The sequence below is a fragment of the Vicugna pacos genome, chromosome 32, assembly GCF_048564905.1.
Source record: "Vicugna pacos chromosome 32, VicPac4, whole genome shotgun sequence".
Lineage (NCBI taxonomy): Eukaryota > Metazoa > Chordata > Mammalia > Artiodactyla > Camelidae > Vicugna > Vicugna pacos.
The window spans coordinates 2884401-2899489 of NC_133018.1; the positions used below are offsets into that span (position 1 = coordinate 2884401).

The following is a 15089-nucleotide window of genomic DNA, read 5'->3' on the forward strand; positions in this document are numbered from 1 at the left end:
GCTGGGGTTTAGCAGAAGCAGGGCTGACACAAGGGCCGTCCTGGGGGAGAGGCCTGGCTAGCGCTGCCTGCGAGGCTTGGCCTCAGTCAGCTCATGCTTGACCGACTGTGGCCTGGCCCTCAGCCCCTGTGCTGAGGGCGTGGCCTCCTTGCTAGTGCGCCTTGCTGGAACTTCACTTGGGCCCAGCCAGACACCGGCTCCCAGTGCAGCCCCACGGGCAGGTTCTCAGGGGTAAAGCGGGGCTGGCGGCCCCTTCGCAGCAGCTGTGGTGTGAGGGTGGACTGAATTAATGCTGCCCCGCTGGGCGGGATGTGTGCCCTGATGACAGAGCCGCCTGCCTTGGAAGCCCTGCTTGCACGTGGCTCTGGTGGGGCAGAGGCCACTTGCTCTGGACAGCACTGCCCCGCCATCCTCCAAGGGGGCAGCCGTGGCCCAGGGAGGCAGTATGGGGGAAACTCCCTAAGGCTCCCAGGCCCACCGCCAAAACCCTGTGTGCGTCGCTCCGTGCCCGCATGTAGGTCTGCGTGCGGACCCCGGGCCTCTGAGCACCCGTGCGGGGAACCAGTGAAGGGTGTTTCAGCAGTGGCCTCGTGCTCTGGTCTCCCCAGCACCTGAGTGCTCAGCCATGCTCCCTGCAGCTCCCTCGCTGCTGAGCCTCCAGCACTTCAGCCTCCAGCACCTGGGCCAGCCCCCATCCCCACATGTTGCAGGCAGCGTCCTGCCTCTGGGCCTCACCTGTCCTCTGGGCTTGATGGGCTGCTCACTTCCTGCAAGTTCAAATGCTGCCCATTGTCCTCTCATTCTTTCCCCAAAGATCTGTCACACCCCACATGTGGACCCCGTACTGGTCCAGCCCCCGAGTAGCTGTCAGTGAAGAAGTCAGACTGTCTGTTACCTCAGGGAGCTGATGGACAGTGAGTCTGGACGAGGCTTGTGTGGCTGGACAGCAAGGGTATGGAGCTGGCCCTGCTCCAAGGGAGGGAGGTGCGCCTTCAGGCAGAGGACTGCCCCTCACCAGGACCCCTGTGCTGGTGAAGCCGGTGAAGGGCCTTGGGGGATTCCTTCTACTCCCAGAGGCTCCAGCCCAGCGTGTGGGGACAGCTTATGCGAAACCTGAGAAGGAGCTGCTGCCGGAGGCGCACAGGCCCAGGCAGACGTGCAAAGTGACTCGCCCGCTGTGGCCTGGCCCCAAGCGCGAGCCCTGCTTTGTGGCTTCCTGGCTCTCCTTGTCCGTAAACACGACTGCATGGGGTGAGGGATCGACCTCCTTGGCAGCTCCCGTCCTGGGCCTCAGCCGTGATTAGCGATGGTCCCTGGGAGCTGCCTGGACGCTCTGTGCCTTGGCCATCGATCGGCTCCCTGGCGGGTCTGGGAGGCGCCCAGAGCCTGCCCTCTGCCGGTTCTGTGGGAGGCTGATTGACGGTCTGCAAGCTTGGCTAGTGCTCTCTGCACTCTTCTTTAGGGCCTGATTTTCAGGCTTCATACCTCCACCCCCACCCCGTGGTCCTCGCTCTGCCCAACCCCTTGGTCAGAGGGGCGGTCCTGATCTGATGCTGGTGCAGTGGAGAGGCTGTGCATTCCTGTCCCACAGGGGTCCTAGAACGAGGCGCACCACCCCACTTCCGTGCTGCACTCCAACATGTGCTGACCAGAAGAAAGCCTTTGCTGTGTTTATTTCTTGGTGTTCTTATGAAAATCATGACCATATCCTTGGTGATAGAGATGCGTCTTCCAGCCTTCTGTTCTCTCTCACCCTGCCGCTGCTGCTCAGAGGGGTCACCGGCACACTTCCTACAGGTTCCCAGGGGACCCTGGAAGAGGCTTTAGGGTCACGGCCCCAGGATAACTTCTCTCAGTCCTACTGCTCGGTGCCCTGGGTCTCCCAGGGTCACTCGCCTCTAGGAGAGGTTGACCTAGGGCCTCGGAGGAGTCTTCTGGCTCCCCACTGGCCTCACAGGTGCCCATGTCTTGTCTCCATGCCTCCTCAGCTGGGTCCTGGCTGCCCTGCCTTGCCTGGGCTCTTGTCTAAGTAAGTCTCTGGCCCCACGACAGGCTTGTGTCATCTCCTTGGGAACCCTCCCTGACCTCCCAGGCTGGCCCAGAGGTGGGCCTCCTTTGTATTCTACCTCCCCGGTGACGGTCAGGTGGGCTCTCCTGTCATCTTACACAGTGCAGGTTGAAGTCTCCAATACCCTACTCTCTCCTGTGAGGGTCTGTCCACGCCTAGTTAGATAGGCAGTGGGTGCTGGGGTTGAGCCTTTCAGATCTCCCTAGGGAGACATTTTGAACCAAGTAGCCCTGAGACCAAGGGGTTGTGGCTGAGCACTGAGGCTTTACCTCCTCTCTCAAGTCCTGGAGCCCTGAGGAGCCAGCTTGAGCTAACCTGAGTTGGATTGTGTTCCTTGTAACGAAGTCGCCCAGCCCGCCTGCTTCCCCACGCCAGACTGGCGCTCCTCCCTGGGCCTGCTGTGGAGAGGGCAGTGCACGGCAGTGTCTTGTAACTGGCTCAGGACTGGTCTGGGATGTGGGTTTGAATGCCTCTGACCTGCAGGCTGGTCCTCCTAGCACACTGAAGGCCGAGACTGGGGTCTCACCCTCCCTCGTGAGTGTGGCGCAGAGCGGGGTCTGGCTCCAGGGTCAAGGGCTCTGTTTGCCCAGGTTCCCCTCTCCTCTGCCTGCTTCTGCCTCCTCCCTGGTGGAGCTCACTGGAAATGGCTGCAGCCTGGCTCCCCAAGGCCCTGGCCAGGCCCCTGGATCCCACAGAAGACACACCTTGGTTTCACATGGCCCCACTTTGCTGTTTTGGCTGGGGTCTGTCCCATCTGCTCCTGACCTCGGCCTGTTGGACGTGTCTGGGCAGGTGTCTGGGCCCCAGGTGGGCTCTGAGCAGGCATATGCCCGCTTGCACAACCAGGACTGCCCGTGGCCCTCTAGCCCCCAGCCCCACGTCGAGCCTCCTAGACCAGGTGGGGCTGCAGTCCCGCGGGAAGGGTGGCCTGTAGTTTGTGGAGCCTCAGCCTGTGGCCACTCTCAGAGCCTGGCCACATCCCTGTAGAAATTGGCCTTGGAGTCAATGCTAGGCTTAGTCATCCAGGCTTCCTCAGAGCATGACTTCCCCCTGGGCTTCCACAGAAGAGCCAGCTTTATCTGCTGTGTGTCATCCAGGAGATACATGCTTGAAACCTCGCCTGTCCCCATCCCAGAGGGACCCTCGTTCCTCTGCGACCACTGTAGGAGTACTGGGCACGGAGGGACCTTCAGCCCCCAAAGCAGCCTCTGGGGGCTGTCTCTCTGTGCTGAGGTGGGAGCAGACGCTCCAAGGCAGGCCAGGGAGCAGACGCTCCAAGGCAGGCCAGGGAGTGGGAGTTCCCGCTTTGCCTGCAGCTGTGGCAGGGGAGCTATTTCGTAAGTTCAGTCTGATCAGTGAGTGAGCAGGGTGGGAGCAGGTGGGCCGGGCTTGTCAGCTGGTAAGTGACATAAGAGTGGTGAAGGCCTGGCCTCAGGGTGAGGTGAGGAAGGGACTCAGCCAGCCAGGGTGGGAGGTGGGGGTGTGTCTGAGGACTGACAGCCAGGAGGGTGGATGCGGTGGAGGTAAGGCGCTGCGTTGTTTGGTCCTGGCCCTGCCCCTGGTGGCCTCTCCCTTGTAGGGCAGCACCGTCCGGCAGTAGGTGAGATGGTGTGTGCAAGGAGCTGAGCCCTGGTCCCCACTGTAGGAGCCATTGTGGTGAAGACCTGAGGCAGAGGGGTGGCTGGCCAGCCAGCTGCTGGGAAGGACTGCTCTCCAGTCTGTGAGAAGGCCCAGAGAAGGCCAAGGCGACCCAAACCTGTCTTCTCTCCCTGCCGCCAGTCCCATCTGGGCTAGTAGGCTCTTGTTCCTACCCTGCCAGGCTCCTTGGGCCTGGGTTCCACCAAGAGGCACCATTCATTGCCCAGAGGGCAGTGGCCTGAGCACTGGGGCCAAGCACCCTCCCCGACAGGCGTCCTGCAGAGCCTCAGCTGCCGATAGCCTGACACCAAGTCAGGCCTGACTGTTCAGGCTGATGGGGGGGGGGGGTCCCTTGGCAGAAGGTGGGGTGCTGGGTCCGTGTACCAGCTTGTGAAGTCCATCAGGGTAAGGCGTCCCTGTCTGTGCCCTCCTCGGGCAGTATGAGGCCCCACTCTCCTCTGTCAGCTCTGCTCGGCGAGATGTCCATTCCAGAAACACACCCCACAGCCAGATGATCAAAGCCGGCTGCCAGGGCCGCCCGGCGCTGCAGGATCAATGTCTGCGGGAGCTGCTGCTCGCTGCTGCTCTACCAGTGCAGCTGGGAGGGAGGGGACTGCCTCCTTTCTCCGTGGGCGCTGAGAGCTGCCCACACACTCACTTCCAACCTACTTCTTGCTTCCCCAGAACCTCCAGTGGGCCCGCGACGTGTTGCTAGGCAGCAGTATCCCGTGGCAACAGCTGCAGCACATGCCGGCACAGGGGCTCTTCTGCGAGAGGAACAAGACCAATTTCTTCAACGTGAGTACTTTGCCTTGTTGATTTCTGAGGCTGCTGGCTGCCGCTGCTGCTCACGGAAGGCGTGGGAACGGACCCCGGGGTGGGTGTTCCCCAGACCGCGGGACTGCGGCATCCTCAGAGGGCAGGCGAGGTGGTGCGGTCGAGTGCGCCAGACGCAAGAGTGGGTCCCCGCTTGCCAAGCGACTTCTGGCAAGTCGCTGCCCCCTCCCGGCGCCGGTTTGCCCATCTGGGGAGAGGCACCAACGAGGTTGGGGGTTCTCTGGGGCCGCGGCAGGCAGTGATGGGTGGGGCTCCAGGCCCATTCCCTGCTTCCCCGCAGCAGCTCCACGTGCCCCCATGTGGTCTCGGGCACCTGGGGACTCTGACTGAAGCTGGTCCACTGCTGAGAAGACAAGTGTGGCCAGGGCTGGCCTGTCATTGCTCTTCCAGTCCTGTGCTCCATGCGGGGTAGAGACCCACCCCTCGGGCCGGCATGGCCCATCCCTGAGGTGCCCGAGGGCCCACATCTGTCCCCTGGCCACCCCGCCTGGGCCCAGGCCTCCCTCCTTTGCTTAGCCCTGCACAGAAACAGCTGGCCCTTCACTCTGCTGTACGTACCTTTAGGTCCTCGCCTGTCCTCACCTGTCCTCAGCTGGGCGGCTTCAGCTCCTCGCACAGTCCCTCTGTGCTGTGGTTTCTTCTGAGTTTTCCTTGGTTCCCATTATGTGGAGGGACACCAAAGGGTGGAATTGGCCTGGACAGGAGCCAGGAGGGCAGGTCTTCAGTCTGGAGGGTGTGGCAGAGGCTGGTTCTGGAGCCATATGGGCAGAACAAGGTCCCCTGAGAGCCAGCCAGGTGATGGGGTGTCTGAGTCCTTGGCTCTTCTCTCCCAGGCTTGACCTCCTGGGGGCTGGACTGGGGCTTCAGAGTCTGGGAGCCCAGCCCCTGCACCTGCCAGCCCTCTCCTGGTGGGTATTTTATAGATAAGCGATGGGTGTGATCTGTAATCAGTTTACTCGGTAGCAAGGGGCTTTCAGTGAAAGAAAGCTGCCTCCCACCCAGATGCCCAGACCACAGCCACTGTCCCTCATCTGGCGGGTGTCCGTCCAGGGGTGTCTGCCCACTTATGAGCCAGTGCACAGAAAGCAAAGTACACATGCTTTTGCCTCTGGGTTCTTTTCACTTGGAAGTGTACCTTGGAGGGTGTATTTGAACTTGCTGTTCTTTTTAATTGCTGCCTAGTCCTCCCAGCACACAGATGTCCCAGGTTACCTGCCCACCCCTGTCAGTGGTCGTTTTCATTGCTTCCAGTCTCTTGTTACTGCAGACAGTGCTTGGTGTGTAAAACTTTGCACATGTGTGGGAGTCCACTCCTAGAATAAGCTCCAAGGAACAATCCCCGGGTCACAGGGTCTGTGGTGGATTGAAGTTCTAGCCCCACCCCACCACAGACTCATCAGCACTGTCTGTCGTGGAACCATCTCGCATCTGCTCTCAGTGGGTGAAAACGCTGCTGTGTTCTATTTATCACGAGTGGGACTGACTGTGGTGTCATGTAAGCGGTTGTCTTTTTTTCTGTGCATTTTCTTTTCACTCGTTTCCTGTCAGGTTAGTGGTCCTTTGCTTACTGATTTATAAGAACTCTTTACTTGTTAACGAAAGAGGCGCATCTTCAGCGTTTGGCAGATCTTTTCTTCTGCAACTGCAGAACCCAAGCAAGAGCCTGGCGAGTAGCTCAGTCCCCTGAGCTCCTGCTCACCCTCCTTTACGTGGGCTCCCTTCACCTGCCTGGAGGGTAGTTGTAGGGGTTCAGTTAGGTAATGCAAGGGGGTGCCCCTAACTCGTGAGCGGGCACAGGGTAGGTGTTCAAGAAGACAGTTTCTCTCCCTCTCCCGGGCGAAGTGCTTGGCCCTTACAAGCTGTGCAGTGATGCTGGAAGGAGGGACCCAACCTGCCTTTCTTCCTCATGGGGAGGCACTCAGCCTCCTAACGACAGAGTTAGGACATCCCAGCTGGCATCCACGTGCTCCAGGGCACTCCCCCACTGGGCATGCTCCCTGTAGCTCCTCCTGTGGTTTCCAGAGCCTTCCAGAAAACGAGTCTGGCAGAAGGGCAGTCAGTCTGTGCCTGTGGGAGAGACACAGGCCAACACCTGGGCAGCGCCCCCCACTGCCAGAAGCCCCTGAAGGTGCAGACCACCCACTGCTGAACGGGATGCTCTGGGTGGTTTTGCCTCCTCCAGGTCAGCTTTTGCTCCTCTGCTTCCCAGCGAACAGTTAACCTCTGGGCAGAGGCCAGACAGAGGCTCACACCCTCTTTTATGCCATTCCCTGAGGGATGAAGGCCCTTGCTGGGCTGACTCCGCTCTGTCCTGCAGGTGGCCCCTCAGGGTGGACATGGCTTCCAGCCATGGCTTGAGTCCCGTGCACCGCAAATGCTGGCCCTGCTTGCTCTTAGCAGGTCTTAGCAGGCCCATCTGTGGAGGAGCATTTAGGGTAGACCTTGGCTGACTCTGTGGTGACGGGCCAGGTCTGGCTGCTGGGCTGTAGGGCAGGTGAGCAGGCTAGCTCTCCTCCCTTCTTGTGTGCACTGGGGATTATGCCAGGGTGGGGACAGAGGCCAGGGCAACCCTTGGGAAGAGGGCAGGGAGGGTGAGGGAGGGCCATCAGCACCCTGACCTGCCGTCCCTCTGAGCTGCCACCGTCCCGGGTGGCCCCCTTCATCATCCAGCCTCAGCTGGGAGACCCGCTGGTTACTTTTTAATGGCAATTTCTGAAAATTGTGTGATCCGCATAGGACCACGTCATCTCTGCAGACAGTTCAGAGGCACGGCAGAGCCCCTCCGGTCTCCCACCCCAGGCGCCCTGCCCTGCATAGAGGTACCTCTGTGAGTGGCTGGCTGCTCTCTTTTTCAAGGTGTATGTGTACAGTCAGACAGTTTTGCTATGCAGCATTTAAAAATACATGGGTGTACGTGTATTGGGGCGGGGCTACGTTTTGGCAACTTGAGCTTTTTCTCCAATGCTAAGTCTTGGAGACATCTCCTGTGAGAGGTGCAGACCACGGCCCTTTGCAGCTGCCCGGTGCTGCGTGGTGTGCGGCCTGGGATCTGCGGGCGGGCACTCCCGCGCATCTGTGCTGTATGTCTGGGGATCGTCCCCCTGACAGCAGTCTCCAGGGGTGTCCTCTGGTCCGCCAGTGCTGGCTGCTGTGGGTCCTGCTGCGGGACACTTGCCAGCTTGCAGTGGAGCCCTGCGTGCTCGTCCCTTCCCTCAGGCCTCTGTAGGATGCTGCGGGGCAGCGGGAGAGACGAGGACCCTCAAGGAGTCTGGTGGGCTGTGGGTGCTGCTCAGCCGATGGGGTAGGGCAGAGGGAGGCAGGGGCTAGAGTAGCCTTGGGGGCACCTCAGGGCTGCTCCATGCCTGAGGCAGCACTGTTCAAGCCTTTGCAGGGAGCGTGAGGGGCCAGGCAGAGGGTTGAATGCAGAAGGGGGTGGTGGCCTGGGCCCCGCAGCAGAGACGTGGCGCATAGCGGCCCAGCTGTGCGGCTGGACGCGCGTCTGAGGGAGAGGAATGAGCTTGGCGCATCTCCAGCCCCGCCGTCCACAACTCGACTAAGGGAACGGCTCCCACCCACCCCTTCATCTGCTGTGGAAACCCCGTCTGTGGGCTGTGTGCCGAGCAGGCTGGATCCTGGGCCAGGCTCGTGACCAGGACAGGACAGCCCCGGCTGAAGGCCCCATCACCCCGCCCTCTCCCAACAGGCAGAGCAGTCTGGCCTTTGCCAGAACAAAGTTGGAGTTGTTGGACATCGCTGGTTGCGGTCTTGTGGCCCTCCCTGCCCTGTCCAGCCTGGCCTGGGCCCTGGAGAGCTACAGGCAGTTGGCGTGTGGCCGCGTGACTCAGAGGTGGCTCCTCAGGACGACAGTGCAGGGAGCGGGGAGCCCAGGGCGGGCACGAGGCCTGGGTGGGAGGCAGTGAAGCGGAGTTGGGGCTCCCTGGGCAGAGGAGGCCTGCAAAGCAGGCGCTGAGGTCACCACAGAGGCCAGGGGCTCATCTCCACATGCCTGGAAGATTCATGGCTTCCGGTGCGGGTGTGTGCACCTCCGGGCAGATAGGCCCGTGGAGGCTGAAACAGGGCCAGTGTGTGGCGAGCTTCTCTCCCCTTTGTAGTTGATTCAGAAACAGTTCCTCGGGGTGGAGAATAGTTCAAGTGGTAGAACGCCTGCTTAGCATGCACGAGGTCCTGGGTTCAATCCCTAGTACCTCCATCAAAAAAACTTTTTTTAATTGTTCCCACAGTAACCAAGCCAGAGGTGGCCCTGCCTCCCTCCCCAAAATGTTCACTGATTTTAGCAGGCAGGGCTTTTTTCTTGTTTCAACCCAGTTTCCAGCCACCGTGAAGGGAGTACAGGCCCAGTCAGCACTGTGCCTGCTTCCCCGGCTGTGTGGGCGGGCGGCGGCCACAGCCTGAGTTTGAGCTTGCAGTGGGTCTGGTGGAGCTGGGTAGATGGGGAAGGAGTGTGGGGACGTGGGGACGAGGCAGGTCTGTTGAAGCCACAGGTAAGTCCCTCCATGCTCCGGCCTCCCTCAGTGCCTTCCTCAGCCTTTTAAAACATACTGCTTGGGCATCCCTTCTGGGGTCCCCTCCCAGGCTCTTCCATGCACAGCATCACTGCACAGTCCAGCCTTCCCAAGCTCACACCGGCTTCTTTAGGCCCTCCAGCCCTGCCCCAGGCTGCCTCCTCTGGCAGGTGTCAGCCTGCCTGCCTCACTGTTGCAGTCACTTTTGCACACATGCTCTTTGAGACCCCCAGGCCTGAATAAACCACCTCCCTCCACAGGAGTGACCAGAGGTCCCATGAGTAGGAGGCTGAGAAGGTGGAGGAGGTGACATGGGAGATGCCTACACCACAGAGCAGGGCTGGGCTTCTGAGCAGAGGAGGCAGCAGGAGCCCTGTGGGGGCCGGTGGGGGCTGCGGGCACACAGAGGCAGGTGCTGGACACCGCTGGGCCCTGCCTGGAATGTAGGCTTTCTCACAGGGCAGAGGGGCTGGGGTGGAGGATGGGCGGGAGGGGCCAGCCGACCTGCCGTGCCTCCGGGCACTGCTGCACACACCGCTCTTGACTTCTGTGGATACCATCTTTGCTGCGTTATAGGTGAGGAAACTGAGACTCAGCCACACGGCAAGTGGGCGCCTGAGCTGGGATCCAGGCGGGGCTGGAAGGACAGGGGATGTGTGGGCGCAGGCAGAGGTGGGCTGGGGAGCCTGGCCTGCAGCTCAGCCCTGCTCTGGCACACCAGGCCCACCGTCCCACGCGCCTGCCCCGCGTGCGGACCTGCGTCTGTGCTCGAGTGGGGCGCCAGTATGCCCCAGAGGCCCACGGCCCCTCAGCCCACCATTTCCCCAAGAGAGGCTCAGCTCCACGCACCGACGTTGACTGACGCCGGGAAGAAGCTGTCTGGGATTTGTTGTCACCAACGGCTGCCCCATCCGGGCCTCTCTTCCCGGCCTTGCCCTCGATGGAGGGGACTGTGGCGGGTTACTGCCCTGACGTCAGGTTAAAGGAAGCCCAGTTGCGACGGTGGGAATTAGAGAGCAAGAAGGAAGGGAAAAGTTTAAATTGGGGAAACACGAGCTCCTCGGCTTGGCTGCTTAGTAGTAGGAATTGCTGCCTTGGTGCTATTTTTAGCGTTGTTGAGATGATCTCTGGGCCGGTTGCAAAAGCAGAGTAAACAAAAGAATCACTTCAAGTTCTCTGGGGGAAAAAGGCCCAGTTTTTAAGTCTTTAAAAGGTTAGCAAACTTGTGGCTTCTTTGCTTAGCTCTGACTCTCCTTCCTTCCTGTGTCCTGGGCCCTGCAAGCTTCGTGGGACTTCTCAGCTTCCGGCCTACTGGGCCAGGCTCAGCCAAGAGCAGGTGTGAAGACCATTCTGTCCCCAGCCAGGCCCCTCTGTCTGTGGGTACCAGGCAGGGACAAGGCCATGGGATGCCCAGGCCCCTGGCCTGACAGTACCACAGCAGTCTTAAACCTCTGCCCAGGCCAAGCTCCCCTGTTCAGAGCTAGCGTTCACAGCTAGAACGTGACATAAGCAGCCTCTCGACGTCCTCCCCACGTGCATCTGGCCTGGCCCACGGAGGCAGCCCTGTGTCCTGGTGTGGGCCCCATGGAGGCCGTGCTGGGATGCTCGGGCAGAGGAAGGCAGTGTTCATCAGCCCTTAGCATTTGCCACCCCGCTGTGCCGGTCCTTGCCAGGCGACCTACATAGCAGGACTAGCCCTGGCCCACATCCTGCAGGCGCCTCCACGCCAGTTTCTGGCCAGCCCAGAGGACTGCACTGTCCGCATCCGTGTCCAGACCAGCCCCTGTCCAGAGCTTGCTGTGTAACTTTCCTGACAGGAGGACGTTTCCAGTGTCACCTTCTTTGCTCAAAGGCTTGTTCCTGGAGTAGGCGACCCTGCTGCATCTTTCTGAGGCATGTGAGCGGCTCAGCCTGGATGGAGGTCTGACCTCTATCCCTGGAGGGGCAGCACCTGATTCTGAGGGCAGCAGGGGGTGCACTTCCGGGAGGAGGTGTGGGGCCCTCATGAGCCTTTGGGCAGCAGAGCAGGGCAGGCCCAGACCAGGGATGGCTGGGAGCGTGGGGAGGGCTACAGGAGGCCTGTGTCAGCTGAGGCTGCAGGACTGGCCGGGCAGGGGCTGCGGGGGCCCATCCCAGGGCTGAGAGGAAGAGGGGCTCCAGAGACCTCTGTGCCGGGTCTCTGCATTGTCCTCAGAGCACTGGGGCTCCCTCCCCACGCAGGCCCTCCCTGTGACTCTGGCCTGTGGGAGGGTGGTGAATGTGGCCTGGCTCCTAAGCTGAGGTGGGAAAGCATGTCAGTGAGTGGGCCTCTGCCGAGTGGATGGAGGCCCCCCCGCTGGCTTCCCTGGGACGCAGAGGATCTCAGGGGTGGCAGACGCCGCCCCGATGCTCCCATTTCCTCCTCCCCATGGCCCTGTATTCCCACCTCATGATGAGCAATGAGCGAGCAGAGGCCAGCATTACGCAGCCTGTGAGGATCAGAGCTGGAGTGCCTCTCCGAGCCCCCTGCCCACCACCTGCCCACACCCAGACTGCACCCAGCCTGGCAGTATTGGAGGCTAGAGCCCACTCTGCATGGCCATGGTGCCTGGTGTCTTCCTGTTTGCCTGGCCTCGATGAGTTGGCCACATCCAAGCTTGGCAGGGGAGAGAGAGGGGCGTCACGTTACCGTGTTTAGAGGTGAGGCCTTGAGCCACCAAGCCCTGAACCACCAAGCCAGGGAGTGGTAGGCTGGGGGCTGAGCCAGAGCTCTCTGCTTCCTGCCAGGATGCCCTGGAGGCCTGGTGCCTCTGGCTGAGCCAGGGTGCCAGGTCCCCACACAGACCCAGTCTCATTGTCTGTGAGGTGGGGATGTGAGTGCCCAGCACCTGGCACTCGAGGGCTCTCTGATCCCAACTGTGTCGAGGTGGCCACAAGCCACACACCTGAGGCCCAGGGAGCAGCCTGGTGTTCAGGACATGGCCCAGGCGCGACCACTGCGCTTGCTCCAGTTCGGGAGTGTCTCACATGGCCAGGCTGCCTGGGATTGCTTGTCGGGGGGTGGGGAGGTTCTCGTGAACCTGGGGCCACCTGAGGTTCTCTGGGGCCCTGAGTGCCCTCGAGCCCCAGGGTTGAAGGTTACACTCTGGCCCGAGGGCTCCCTTCCTTTGCTGTGCATAATAGCAGGGTTGCCCTGTGTGGGGCTTTGCTCCAGGAGCCTCTGTATGTGTGGCTGGGGCTTGTGGACAGCAGGAGGCCCGGAGCCTGGCAGGACTCGGGGGCCACAGCCTGGGGTCCACGTTGGGCTGACCTGCAGATCCTTTGGGAACCTGCTCTGGGCCTGGTGACCCTGCCCTGCTGTTGACTTCCTGGTCCTTGCCCCTTCTGACCTCAGTTTCCCCATCTCCAAGGGTGGGACAGCTGGATGAGGTCAGTGGTTTTCCAGCCCTTTTTCCAAAGAACCCTTTCTCACACATCCACCAGCAAACACGAACGGGCAGCTGCTCAGCAGAGACAGGAAGGGCGGGCCCACCTGCCCAGCCGCACACCCACCCGCCAGCTCCCTGGAAGGAGGGGCAGGAGCCCAGGGAGGCTGCGGGTTCTCTGCACTGCCACCGCTCTGCTGACCCAGACAAGGCTTCCCAGGCTCAGAGGCCAGGCCATCTTTCTAGGGTGGCTTCAAACTGGAAATTTTTCTCTTTTCTTTCCACATTTCCTATTTGGAAAGTTTGACAAGTTGCTCCTGAGAGAGCGGCATTGGGTTTGAAATCCAAACCAGAGCTGCGGGCTGCAGGAGCCCCTGCCTGGTTTCCATGGTGACAAGCTGTGGCCCCTGAGCGCCAGGGGAGGGCGGAGCAAGGACTCCCTCGCAGGCGCAGGCCCAGACCTCACACACGTGGGCTGCCCACGGCTTCGCTCTGCTTTCCCGCCAGCCTGGGCCCTGCGCCATGCTTGTCCCTCCTAAACCCTAGCTGATGGCTCTGGGTAAGCTGGTCAACGTTGGTAATGTTCAGTTTCTTCTGCAAAGTGGGACTGACCAGACCTACTTCAGGGGGTTATCGAGGATCGGGGAAGACCATTACTGCTGTGTGCCCTGGGCCATTGTATGACAGGGTCAGGACCCTTGCAGGAGGACGAGGGAGCAGGGCGGGGGAGCTTGTGGATGAGAGCACAAGGGTGATGAGGGTCACTGGGGAGGAGGTGAGGTGGATAAGGGCCAACTGGGAAGGCCCTTGAAGGACATGCAGTAGTTTAGTTGATTAAAAACATAAATTTGGGAAAGCTGACCTCTAAATGTGTGTCTAAATTTAGTCTAAAATTAGGATGTGCCAGGGCACGTGGACCTTTCCCAGCGACCCCAGACTATCATCAGCTGTGGCACAGACTCCCAGACCCTGTCCCCTACATGGGGACATTGGCAGATTTGCTCAGAAAGTACGAGCGAGGGTCAGCTCTGGGCTGTGGGGGAGGCCCCCCCTGGTCCCCTTGGCTCAGCACTGGGCTTTATTTCCAGAGAGGAACCCACTTGGTACCCCTCAGAGGAGGGCTGGGGAGCCCCAGGCTCCAGGCCATGCTCAGCTCAGACCCGGGCCCTTCCCAGTGGCACAGTGAGCCCTCAGAGGGAGGGCCCTGAACCTGCAGGAGCCCTCTCCCCAGCTTCACCTCCTCGTCAGGCTGGGTGTGAGCAGCACCCCGGCACCCTGGGTGAGTCTCTGGGTGCTAAGGGTGCAGGAGAGGAGTGTCGACCAGCCACAGCAGGAGGAAGGAGGCAGGTGATCCGGAACACTCCTAGTGACCTGGACTGACCTTGGGGTTGGCAAGACTATTGGATAGACTGGGGCAAAGGTGTTCCAGGAGGGAGGAGCACAGGAGGACAGTGGGATGTGCGGGTCAGCACTGGGCTGGATGCAGGCAGCCCTAGATCCTGGAGAGAGCAGATCGCGCCATCAATAGGGCCACCTGCATCCACAGTCAGCAGGCTGCCTCTGTCCTGCCTAGGTGGGAGTACTGCAGGGTTCCAGGGCAGAGTGCTGTGGTCGAGGGCTGTGCAGCTTGGAGGGTGGACCTGAAGAAGGTGCCTGGAGAGATTCCAGAGTGCACAGGTGGACCGAGAAGAGCCAGAGGGGCATGTGGGGGAGGGTGAGTTCTGGCCACGGGGTGACCAGACACACGGTGCAGTGTGGGCTGCACGCAAACTTAGGCCTTTGGAAGTTCCGCTGCCGGCCAGCAGGAGTGTCCCACAGGTGTGGTGAGCTCTGAATGGTGGCCCCCCTCCTAGGGGCAGTCTTTGTCCTGTTCCCACAGTACAGTGGGAGGCCCCTGGGCCTTAGCAGATGCTGCGTGTGGCTCTAGAGGAGGGAAGGGTGCTGTGCTGGGGTCGTGGCTTCTGGTCACACCAGAATCTGTTCTGGTTTGGGGGCACCTCTGCAGATTAGGCGCTCAGCCCTGCTCTGCAGGACAAGCCTGGACAAGTTCGTTCCCCTTATAATCTACATGAGGTTTGAAGGGTCTGGAGGAGGCGGTGGGCTTGAGCCGTGGCGGCTGTGAGCCACCTCAGGACCCGAAGGCCCGTGCAGGTGCCGGCTTCTGGAACGTCGGCTCTCTTTTGTGATCAGTGCCTGGTCACTGCTGCCCCTTCAGCTCAGCCCCTCCCTGCACGAGGATCCTGTGCAGGTCATCCAGGTAAGACATCTGGCACAGGCCAAGGCCACTGCCCCACTTGTGGCCTCAGCCTTGCCCCACGCACTCAGCAGCCCACTTGGAGGCCCAGAGAGGCCGTTCGTTGGGGACCAGGGGTCAGACAATGGACGGGCTGTCCTAGTTTTCTCAGCGTGCATGTCAGACACGGCTTTTCTAGGATGCGGGCTCCCCTCCTGAGATGAAACGGTAGCAGCTCAGCAGCCCTCCAAAGTGTGGGCTATTCTAGAAGCCTGGGCAGCGGCTCTCGCTTCTACCCTGACATGGGACAGACTCGCAGGAGCCAGGGTTATCATCCTCTTGCTCCAAGGAGGCTCTCGTGGGTCCCATCAAACACACCCCAAGTC

General features: G+C 61.0%; 1 protein-coding gene across 2 annotated transcripts in view; it reads left to right on the top strand.

The window, feature by feature from the left end:
• The window catches only part of CABIN1 (calcineurin binding protein 1), a 92927-nt gene that overhangs the window by 57187 nt on the left and 20651 nt on the right, over window positions 1-15089 (top strand). For both annotated transcript variants that reach the window (XM_072953337.1, XM_015247079.3), the window contains exon 29: window positions 4391-4504. In XM_072953337.1, coding sequence (XP_072809438.1) covers window positions 4391-4504 — 114 coding nt within the window. The remainder of the gene's footprint in view (window positions 1-4390; window positions 4505-15089) is intronic.